The following is a 12,128-nucleotide window of genomic DNA, read 5'->3' as shown; positions in this document are numbered from 1 at the left end:
GATCTTGCTCAGCCCATTTTTCCACCTTCCGTAGGCCACCCAAGCCAGGGGCCAGGAGGCCTAAATATTCAGAAAGGAAGCCAGCGGCTGCCAGAGCTTCTTCGTCCTAACCTTCCATGTAGTCCAAGCACCAGTTTTGATGGCTTCGTCAAAACTCTAACTCACCCACTTGACAAGGACTCACTGTTGCACCATCCTATCCTCCTCCTCCCCTTTAAATACTTCCTCTCCCAGTTTCAGCCTGAATGGGAGACCATAACATCCAACAGATGGGTGTTGGAGGCCATTACATCTGGTTATACTATCCGTCCCACCTCCATCCCCCGTCCCTCCCTTCCCCTGTCCCTTTTCAAAGACCCATCTCATGGTCAATTGCTGAGTCAGGAAATTGCCTCACTGCTATGCTTAGGGGCCATGGAACCAGTTCCAGTTCAGCTCAGGGGAAAGAGGTGCTACTTCAAGTACTTTCTGGTCCCCAAAAAGAATGGGGATGGGCGTCAGTATTACATCTCAGGTGCATGAACAACTGTGTAAAACCGCAGAAATTCAGGATGGTAACCCTTGCAGCTATAGTTCCTTCCCTCGATTCCAGGAATTGGTTTGTGACTCTCAACTTTCAAGACATGTATTTTCATGTGGCAATTCATCCCTCTCACAAGATATTTCTTCACGTCATAATCGAACGCGACCACTATTGGCACCACATGCTCCCTTTCAGCCTTTCCTCTGCCCCAAGGGTATTCTCATAGATCCTCGCGGTCATAGATCCCCACCTTCATCGCCTGGCGATAATGATCTTCTCTTATCTTGACAATTCGTTGATTGGGGCTGATAATATCAAGGGGTATTGTCAGCAGTACAAGCGATGAGGTCGCTATTCCACACTTTGGGCCTTCGACTCATTCTCAATAAGTCAATTTTGACACCAGTACAGCAGATAGACATCAGAGGAGCTTCTCTAGATGTGTTAACAGCCAGGGCTTACCTCCCTGTGAACAGGTTTTTCACCCTGCAGAATCTCATTTCATTGCGACCCTCAAATCCCAGTAAAAAATTATCTTCAACTGCTAGGGCACATGGCAGCTTGCATCTTTGTATCTCAGCATGCCAAATTATATCTTCAGGGCATCCAGGAATGGGTCAGGACAGTCTATATGCCAAACAAGCAGAGTCTGGACAAGCCCCTGTTCCCCAGTAGGTTCTGCAGTCATTCAGCTGGTAAAAGGACACTCACTGCTCTCAACTCCAGAAGACTGATGTGAAGAAACTGCTCTCGGGATGACTATTTGCCCTGGATTATGTGCGACCCCCCAAATGTGCCCCTCTATCCCAAGTGTGGTGTGTCTGATGTAATGATGATAGTGGGAGGATCTTGAACAAACAGGACTCCTGAACACCCCTTCCAACCGTTAGCTACATGTTCACTTCTTCACCTTTTCACAAAGACTGTCTTCTTGGTGGCCATCACTTCCGTCCACAGGGTCCAAGAGCTGGGAACTTTAATAGCAGATCCCCCTTTATAATGTTTTTCAAAGAATCATTATAGCCACGTCCAAACAAAGATGGTGCCTATGGTGTCTTCTGAATTTCGTATAAACCAGACCATTCATCTCCGTTTTTTCCCCCAAAATCACATCAGACTCGGTAGGAATCTGCCTTCCATATGTTAGATGTCAGAAGCCTAAGGACATCAGCCTTCCATCTGGATAGAACCAAACCTTTCCAGAAGACCCCTAGAATGTTTGTTTCAGTTGCAGACAGATCCAAGGGACCCACAATTTCCAACCAGAGGCTCTCAAGATGGATCTTTGGGTGTGTTATTTCATGTTATGACTCTGCTTGCATTCAGCCTTGTTTGAGAGGGTTAGCCCACTCTACAAGATCACAAACTACTTCTATGGCATTATTTAAGAATGTTCCAGTTGTTGAGATTTTCACACCTTCAACCTGGACTTCAGTACATACTTTCTCTAACAATTATGCTGTGGTTCATGCCACTAGATCAGATGCTGCGGTTGGCAATGCATTTCTGTCTTGAGTACTGAGCTCCCTCCTCTCTGTGGGATTAGTGCTTGGCAGTCACCTGAAGTGGAGCAGCCATATGGACACTACTTGAAGAAGAAGCAGTTACTCATCTTGTGCAGTAACTGGAGTTCATTGAGATGTGCTCTCGTACTCATCCTCCTTCCTCTCTGCTTTAGAGTTTTGAGCAGGAATGGTGTCCCTAGCCTCTGTTTGCCAGATGCTGGGAATGAGCGACAGGGGATGGATCACTTGATGATTACCAGTTCTTTTCATTCCCTCTGGGGCACCTGGCACTGGCCACTGTCGGAAGACAGGATACTGGGCTAGATGGACCTTTGGTCTGACCCAGTAGGGCCATTCTTATGTTCTCTTGTGGGACTTTGTGGTAGAGAAGGAACTGAGGGTGCAAGAATGGGTAAGGCGCATGCATGGGCTGAACAGGCACTGCTACCAGAAATCTCCGATCAAGGCACAAGTGCGCGTGCACACCTGAAGTGAAGTCCCCATAGGGACACACATCTTGAAGAACTCCAATTGTTGCACAAGGTGAGTAACCTTGCCTTTATATTTCAGACCTGCTTTGTTAAACCATATTCAGTGCATGCCACTTTGCTGGACCTGTTGGCAGCTCTTAGGAAGGACATTTAGTTGGGGTTGGTCCTGCTTTGAGCAGGGGGTTGGACTAGATGACCTTTTGAGGTCTCTTCCAACCCTAATATTCTATGACATTGCATTGCCATGAGAGATGCAGGGTGTCAGAGAAAGGAGGGGAGCTGCACCATGCCAGGGTAGGTCAGGGAGCCAGAGAGGACGGAAAGAACAAGGAGGACCTCAAAAGACTCTGGAGAACTGCTCAGAAATGCTTGCAAACTACAGCCTCCTGAATAGCTTAAGCAAATTGCACAAGCCCCAGTAAAAGTTGGTTTCATGTAGCAAAACATGTTGTCAGGATAATCAGACAAAAGCTGCCTGTCTTAGGTGGAATTAACTGCTGAAGAATGATTACATTTGGCAAGATAAATTGCACTGAAGTTTGAGTGGGGAAAAGATAGTAATGAGATTTAGTAAATGAATAACAAATATCATGAGTTATATGTAGGATTCTGGTACATAATGATAAATCCCTTGAGTTGACTGAATTTATTTTCAAACATTTAATTTACATATTACACAAGTACCTCTTATCAGTAAAAGTCTACAGTAAGTCTGAGCTCTAACCCGCACAAAAGCTAACCCCCAACCCCCTCTTTGTGTCTTTCTGTTCTAGGGTCTCCTTTTATTAACGCGATTATTCACAAAGGATTTGATGAAAGACATGCATACATTGGAGGGATGTTTGGAGCTGGAATTTACTTTGCAGAGAACTCCTCGAAAAGTAACCAGTATGTGTATGGAATTGGGGGAGGGACTGGCTGCCCAACACACAAAGACAGATCCTGTTACATTTGTCACAGGTAAGTTTCCAATGGATTTGCCCACAGGGAAAACACACCGTTTCACTCTCATTTATACTTTATAGCTCTGGCACAGGAGATGCTTCAGAGCAAGACGAGCCACTTGGGCTTGGACATAGCATGAACACTCAGTTTATACACTTTGGCAAGGCTGAACAGAAAGGGCCTCAGCAAGCCCTAGAAAGGATTTGAAACATACATCTAGACATTGAGTTTACAGGGAGTATAAATCAAACAGAATGGTGGTTTATGAATAAGGCTTGAAATATCAGGATTGAAACTGAGCAGATTATGGTAAATAATAGTGATTGGATTCCAAGCAATCTTTAAAGTTGCTTGTGCCTCCATATAGTGTCTTCTGCTGGCAGAACAAAACTGGGATGCCAAGATTTATTGCAGCTTGACCTAAGAGCAGGGTTTTTGTAGAGAGCAAATATTCATGGATTTTATATGTCATTTATTCAAGGCCTTGCTTGTCAATGAAGTACATCAAAAAGCTCTGCAGTGGTTCATAGTGGCGTTGGCCTTTCTCCCTCTCTGAACCAGTCATTGGGTGATAAGAATTTAAGCTGCCTGCAACAATACAGTTTAAAATAAATTATAACGTAGATCATCACAGCCTGCATTTTACCAGATGTATGTCCACATGCACCGTTTTTATGAAGGTTTTCCTTACATTTTTAAAAATGAAAAACAAGAATGAATTCTTAATTTCCTTATTTGAAGGCTCAGGGAAATGGATTTTGATAACTTAAACAAGTTCCTAAATTTTGAAGTCATTCTTAAGGTTTACAGTAGTCGTCTGCTCCCAGTAAGATCTGATTTGTGTGTTGTTTGTTTTTCTCTTAGACAAATGCTTTTCTGTAGAGTCACTCTTGGAAAATCCTTTCTGCAGTTCAGTACAATGAAAATGGCTCATGCCCCTCCCGGACATCATTCTGTAATTGGCAGGCCAAGCGTGAATGGACTTGCATATGCTGAATATGTTATCTACAGAGGAGAGCAGGTATGTGGATTATAAATAGGGCCTTTCATTTTCAGATTTTATTTTATTTTGCCCAGGAATTTATCAGTGTTTATGACCACAACAAAAACATGTGAAAATCAGTGCAAAAAACTATTAATAATTTTTCTGGGTAAATATCGGTGTTTATTTTGGTGGACAGAAAGATGGGAAAAAAGTATTCAGTAGATTAATGCTTTGAATTCTGCTCATCAATGTGGTTTGCTGCAGAACTAAAACAGAACTCAAAATACAATCCCACCTCTGAGTTTAAGAAAACAATACATCTCTAATCCCCACATAAAACTTTTCATTTGAATAAACAGTTTACTGTTGTAGACTTAGAACTATTAGCCTATAAATATTTACATTTAATAATTGGGCCGCATCACTTGCAGTGCATACACTCAACTTCATCCTTTTCTCCTGTTTTTTTATTTTTTTTAAATTTTCGAATACTTATGTTCTGAAACGTGTTCTGAGACAGATTTTTGTTTTCATCCCATTTTAGTGTTTTAAATCTTTAAAATGTTATCTGCTAGTAGCTTGAAATGTGTACGTGGTGGGCATGAGATTCATCAGTACGTTCAGATGCACACGCACTTCAGAGCTCACGTGCGTGCCTGTTTGTTTATTGTGTGTATCTTCTAGCCTAGTAATACATAGCCTTCCGTCAACAGGCAGCTTTGCATATACACCCAGACTAATGTATTATCGTAACACATATCTCATGCAATATATTGTATTTTCCTAATAAAACAAGTTATTTATATATTTGAATGATACAAAAGTAGGGTGAAAATTGGGGGGGGGGGGAAATGAATAATTCTTTTTGTGAAACCCAGGATTTTTTGGGTAAAAATCAGTTTAAACTGAAAACAAAGGGGCTTAATTATAAAGCATCAGAATAATGGAATGTGCAAAATTTGTAGTCAGTGTGGCCATGTCATATACCAGGTACTGTGTGCTTGTCTGATAACAATCTAGATAAAGTTCCCAAATGATGTACCAGTCAGGGCTCTACAAGTCTTTTGAATACATAGTGGTGGCCAGACCCCCAGCTGGTGTAAATCAGCATACCCCCATTGACTGATGTGATGCTACACAGTTCTACACATGAGGATCTGGCCTTTGTGTATATATAATCGCCTTCTGTCTGGTGCTACTAAACAAGAGCCTCTTAAAATAGGTGATTGGCCTTGGTAGCCACAGCAAAGGGTACTGATTCTCCATGACCTTGGCTCTGTTGCATCGAAGGCAGACTAATGTCAAAAACTTTTCTTTTAGCGGGGCAGCTGTGTCTTATTCCATAGATTCCAGCTAGTAGTTGCATTGGCTGTTGCTGCAAAGTCTACAGTTGCCATCCAAAAGGGAGTTGGGGAGATTCCTCATGTGACTAAACTTAGTTTTACCTTTGTGCCAGCATAAGTAGTATTCAAGACTTGTTTTGAATAAAAACAGTTCAGATAAGACATTTGCCCTGGGAATAAAACTTTCCATTTACATGACCTGTTTACTGTGAGCACCTGCAGGAAGGTTGTCCCCAAAGTCCACGGCTCAAAGGAAGCCGTGAAGTTCCAGAAGGCTGTATCCTGGAGCAACACAGCCAGTGCAGTGCTGTGCCACAAGGATCTGCAGTGAGGGACTGGCAGGGCAGTTATATTATGTGCTCAGTGCCCATTCAGTAGTTACTTTACTCTTAAAATGTTTGCAAGTCACGAAACAGATCACTAACCAGCACTTAGTTAGGGCCACTGACCAGTCCAGTATTACAGTCTGTATTCTGTTACGCTCTTGGGGGAGGTGCAGATGGGAACTTCCCATGGTGTTAACTCAGGAAGAGAGAAACTGTCTAAGTTTGGCTGTTGGGTCCATTCACCCATGCAGTGGTAATGCCCACATGGACCAAACTCCTTTTTATTAAGACTTGTTGCCTCATTTCAGGAGGGCCCTGAATGTTTGAAAGTTTGGAACCATATGGGCATTAGTGCTCGGCACCCAGCAGCTCCCGTTGTTCTCAGTGCTAAACACTGGAAAATCTGGCTCTTATTATGAGCTCTTTCTGCTGTGCCCCCACTGGCATAGACATCTAGTTCTCCTGCTGCTTCCTTCTCTGCTCTCCTTCTCTAGTAGCTATGCTCAAGAATTCTGGTGCTGTGACTAACGGGGAGGTAAGGAGAGCAGTTATATAGTCTTCCCTACTGAGGAATCTCATTGATCTCTACGGATATCAAGGGAAAGCTAAAAAGCAAAGAGGGAGAGCCGATGGGAGGAGGAAGATGTTTATATTGAAACATCAGTGTTACAGTAACAGACATGTAATAGCCTCCATGGTCTAACGTCCTTTTGTAAGGGACTGGGGCACAGGGTCACAGCTGCACTGGGTCTGCACACCAGAAATGGTAGTTGCTGAGCAGGAGTCGGAGGAATCACAAGAGCCAGATTCAGTAACCTAGAGTCGGGATAAGAGTTGGAGTTGGAGACCAGAGGTCAGAGGTAGTACCAGGCTGGAGTCAGGCTGTGATTGGAGACCGGAGGTCAGGTGAAAAGGCGAAGTCTGGAGTTGCAGCAGGCCAAAATCTGTGTGGTTTCCCAGACAACTTCCTGTAACAACCCTGGGATTTAATAGGGGACTTGGCCAATCAGAGGGCCACCAGGATACTATCACTCTGGCTCCCTTGGGTCGTGCTTCCTGCTGCAGCTACCTGCCACAGCACTTCCTGGCCATAGCTCTCCATAGCCTCCTGGTGGCTCTGTGGGGCACGTCAGCCGTCCCAGGCTCGGCAGACCCAGGTTCTAGTCCATGGACCCTTACAAATAAATGAAGTGTGAAATTGTAATTTACTGTCCATATTCTTCAGAAAAGCATTGGTTTGTTTCTCTGCTTATTTTCAGGCTTACCCAGAATATCTCATTACATACCAGATCATGAAACCAGAAGCTCCCTCACAAACTGCAACCGCAGCAGAGCAGAAGACCTAGTAAATGTAGAGTGGTGAAGCAAAATATGATTTAAATCTTGGACTGGATGACATTTTGTTTCAGAAAATCAATATCATATAAAATTCTTGACAACCTGGAAATAAGCTGTATGTCTTTTATAAAGCATTGCTATATTGACAAGTATAATATGAGTAACTGATACATACTCAACTGCTACTGTTCCTTTTGAGGAAATGTTTACAAGGGACTGCCTTTTTACAACATATCTCAGGCTCATTCTCACCTCAGTTACCAAGTGTAAAACAACATTGCATTGATCTAGACTTTGGGAACATTATGCTACAAGCAGAAAACATTACCAGTACAACTCCATATGTTAAAATTTCACAGACTACTGTTCTCGTTATTTTTATTTACAGATAAATTGCATTAAACCCATCATTTCTTTTCAGCACACAAAATTCAACTTATTGTTTAGAGAGATCTTAGTCAACTATTTATTTTACTTCTTTTGTATTCTGAAATTGAGCCGGAACCTTCTTAAAGATATTTTGCACAAAGTCAAGTTGGCTAAAATCATTAACAATGCAATATGAGTTTCTTATCCAAGAAGGGGCTAGGTCCAGTTCTTCAGCCTAGGGGTTTTTTGCACTTTTGTGAGCAAACGTTGCTACAGGCATAACTTTAGGGTGGAAACAAATCAAGTTTCAATTTGCTGCTTACTCTGTCAGTTTTCTAGGGGAAGTATTAGTGAGCATCGTGAACTTCATAAAGCTGCCTCTTGTGCTTGGTAAAACTTCATGAAGCAGGTCAGTGCCCTCTTCAGACTAAAATATAAATATCACTTTATGAATGAAAGGTTAAAAAGACTGCTAAAGTACAATGCAGACTGTGAAATGTTCTCAAGTGACAGTGGCATATAATTCAAAAGAAGCAACTCTGCGAGGGGATGAAAATTAGTGGGTAAAAAGCCAGAAGATTGTGTGCAGGAGTATGAAGTGCAGTTCCTTAAAGACACACCCAGCAACTAGCTAATTTAAAGCAACAAAAATGGATTATATTATGTCGAGTTCATGTCGTATCTTCATGCACAACATCACAATTGAAGTGCACGAGTGATGTACAAAAAAGATACAAACATTTATTTCCACCAGTGTATAATTGTTCTAAACATCAATTAGTGGGGACTGGGTTTATATGAAAACAAAGCCAGGCTTTGTCCTTTCTAATCATCCTCCTACAATGTTTTGTTTTTATTTTGTCTGGGTAGGGGAAGGTTACTTTCAAGCACTGCGTAGCATAATATAAAATGGTTTCAAATGTCCAATACCAAGGGTGCAAATTTAACCCAAAAAAAATCTTGACTTCCTTTTGCAACTTTAATTTTAGAAAGATGGAGGAAGTTGAAAATAAAACCATTTTAAGATTCTTTTTGAATAGGCTGTATCAGCAAGAGGCACAGCAGCATTTATTGTGCAATGACTTTGGAAAATGTATGTCTGAGAGAGCTACACTTTTTATGAGTGCATAACAGCCAGCGATATTAAATTGCTCATGTTACAATTCTTGCATTAATGCCTTTTACCTCCAGAAAGTATTGAAATGACAGGTTAGTGTATTGCCTTTAGTTTACAAAATAAAAGAATTGTCTACTTGCAGAAATCTGCGGATAAAACAATAAAAAAAAAAATCCGAACAGAGATTTTCAATATAAAAACAGAAGAAATTCTGCAGAGAGATTCTTGTGGAGAACAAATGTTACCACTTGTAAAATTGGTAATTTGAGGCAGGCTTGCTGAACTGCACACCATCTTTTGCAGTATACCTAGAGAAAAGGTTAGAAGCAGCAGTTCCAATAAACATCAAACTTTTCTTTGTTTTGCTTAAGTCTCCTGTGCCGGCACTGGACATATGGTTCTGAGTTTGGTTTTGTGACTCTAATATGCTTCGTCAGTCCAAACCAGAAGTAAGACCCAGCTGTCCCTTTTAATTAAATTTCATTGACTCAAGTTGAGTGTTTGTGTTTTGGCTACTTGTTTAATAGTGTTAGAATTCAAATGATAACAACTAGGCTTTGAAGTTTTGTATTCATTTAGAGGGCTTTTTATTTTTATGTTATTTAGTTAATCAGGGGTTGGGGATGTGCCATCTGCAGTAGTTTCAGATAGCTGTTAAAATGCATATTACCTGCCATCTCTCATTAGACATAGTTTTAAATGGTAACACAGTTGTGCATCTTAGTTAAGTGAAACAGTTAACATGGGTGTAGAAGTTCAAAGCTTTACAGCTTTAAAAAAAACCCTATGCCTGATTCTGTTGTTGTTTGTTGTTTCCAATGTACTAATTGAACTACTGGGTGCTCTAGGATTCATCTGGAGCTCTAAACTTCTAGAAGACAAAAATGTGGTCCAATATCTTTTAACTGCCAGTGTTATGTATCTGATGTTCTGTGCAGAGTAAAGGTGCTGTGTGAGGAAATCATTTGCAGTGGTTTTTGTCTTGTAAATCACTTGATTTCGTAACTCTTCATGGCCAAAAGTTGAAGAATGGGCATGCCTAGTGCACCTGCTCAAAGCCATTCACGTATCACAGAAGCCTAATATGGTTCTCGCCAAAAGAATAAGTAGATCCTCAGATGTTGTACATTGTCAGAGCTCCACTGACGGCATAAGAACATAAGAACGGCCGTACCAGGTCAGACCAAAGGTCCATCTAGACCAGTATCCTGTCTACCGACAGTGGCCAATGCCAGGTGCCCCAGAGGGAGTGGACCAACAGGCAATGATCAAGTGATCTGTCTCCTGCCATCCATCTCCATCCTCTGACAAACAGAGGCTAGGGACACCATTCCTTACCCATCCTGGCTAATAGCCATTAATGGACTTAACCATCATGAATTTATCCAGTTCTCTTTTAAACGCTGTTATAGTCCTAGCCTTCACAATCTCCTCAGGTAAGGAGTTCCATAAGTTGACTGTGTGCTGTGTGAAGAAGAACTTCCTTGTATTTGTTTTAAACCTGCTGCCTATTAATTTCATTTGGTGACCCCTAGTTCTTGTATTATGGGAATAAGTAAATAACTTTTCCTTATTCACTTTCTCCACATCACTCATGATTTTATATACCTCTATCATATCCCCCCTTAGTCTCCTCTTTTCCAAGCTGAAGAGTCTTAGCCTCTTTAATCTCTCCTTATAGGGGACCCGTTCCAAACCCCTAATCATTTTAGTTGCCCTTTTCTGAACCTTTTCTAGTGCCAGTATTTCTTTTTTTAGATGAGGAGACCACTTCTGTACGCAGTATTCGAGATGAGGGTTTTCCATCGATTTATATAAGGGCAATAATATATTCTCAGTCTTATTCTCTATCCCCTTTTTAATGATCCCTAACATCCTGTTTGCTTTTTTGACCGCCTCTGCACACTGCGTGGACATCTTCACACCAGTTGAGGATCCATCCCCAAATGTCCAACCCTCTGGGCTTGTCTTCACTACCGGGGTAAGTCGAGCTAAGTTACGTTACTCCAACTACGTGAGTAACATAGCTGGAGTCGATGTAGCTTAGGTCGACTTACCCCAGTGTCTTCACTGCGCTGTGTCGATGGGAGACGCTCTCCGGTTGACTTCCCTTACTCTTCTCGGGGAGCTGGAGTACCGGGGTCAACTGGAGAGTGCTCTGCCGCTGATTTAGCGGGTCTTCACTAGACCCCCTAAATCGACCCTTGCTGATCAGTTGCAGCAAGGTTGATCGCCCCATAGTGAAGACCAGCCCTCAGAGTTGCTTTCCTGAGAGTAAGCACTAAAATCGCTTGCCATGTTTCTGGTGGAGGAGCCAAATGCTGTGATTGGAAGGAAAGCCTTTTACAAAAGGCATTAGTCGAGCAGCTTAATTTCATGTCTCTTAATTCTTTAAAACAGCACCCAGGTACTTGAGCCTCAAATGTGGCCCATTTACCAACTCACATGGCCCTAACAACGAGAAGCCTCATTGCTCCAGAAGGAGGGCTGCAAATGTCTCAATGTCAGTGTGTTTGTCACCGAGCACACCCAGAACACTGCATGGCTGAACTTCTGACACCCAGCGGAGGCATGTTAGAAATTCAGAGTTCAGGGCATGTAACTGGGTTACCCAGATGAAGAACAGCCTGAGCCTGGCCACCCCATCAGCTGTGCATGTGCAGCTTCCATTGGCGGTAGTGGGAATTGTGCATGCTCAGCTGGCAGAACAACCTGGCCCAAGATGTTCAGACTCTAGCAGACCTCTTTCTGGAATGCGCTCAGCATTTACAGAGCCCGTGCACCCGCTGCGTGGGGACTTCAGGGCTGTCAACCTTTAGCATTAACCCTTTTGAGGCAATGCATTGTGAAACTTCTGGACCCTTTGTGACATGACCCTCAAAAATAAAACAACCACTTACAATGAAAGTGCTGATTTTACTTTCCATTACTGCGTTTGTTTCAATGAGACAGATAAATTAGGTAACTAATGTACAATACCACAATATAATACTGCAGTCTTTATTGCTGTAAACAAAAATTCTATTAGGATAAAACAAATAAGAGGTATCTTTCATTTTGACTTTTTGTGTCTGCTTATCTCTACATCCCAGCTCTATTGAAAACTATTACAAACTCTGCATATAATTTTCACCATTTTGGAACACCATTGTTTTTGAATCCCAGAAACAAGAATGGTGTCTTTCT

General features: G+C 42.1%; 1 protein-coding gene across 1 annotated transcript in view; it reads left to right on the top strand.

The window, feature by feature from the left end:
* The window catches only part of TNKS (tankyrase), a 339,823-nt gene extending 329,917 nt beyond the window's left edge, over positions 1-9,906 (top strand). Inside the window, exons 25-27 of the mRNA XM_026657642.2 lie at positions 3,293-3,479; positions 4,329-4,485; positions 7,378-9,906. Coding sequence (XP_026513427.1) covers positions 3,293-3,479; positions 4,329-4,485; positions 7,378-7,464 — 431 coding nt within the window. The 3' untranslated portion in view covers positions 7,465-9,906. The remainder of the gene's footprint in view (positions 1-3,292; positions 3,480-4,328; positions 4,486-7,377) is intronic.
* The last annotated feature ends 2,222 nt before the right edge of the window (positions 9,907-12,128 follow it).

This window comes from Terrapene carolina, unplaced genomic scaffold, assembly GCF_002925995.2.
Source record: "Terrapene carolina triunguis isolate 2854851 unplaced genomic scaffold, T_m_triunguis-2.0 Scaffold258, whole genome shotgun sequence".
Taxonomy (NCBI): Eukaryota; Metazoa; Chordata; order Testudines; family Emydidae; genus Terrapene; species Terrapene triunguis.
The sequence above is the reverse complement of the archived record's forward strand: the minus strand, read 5'-3'. Positions and strand labels throughout refer to the sequence as shown.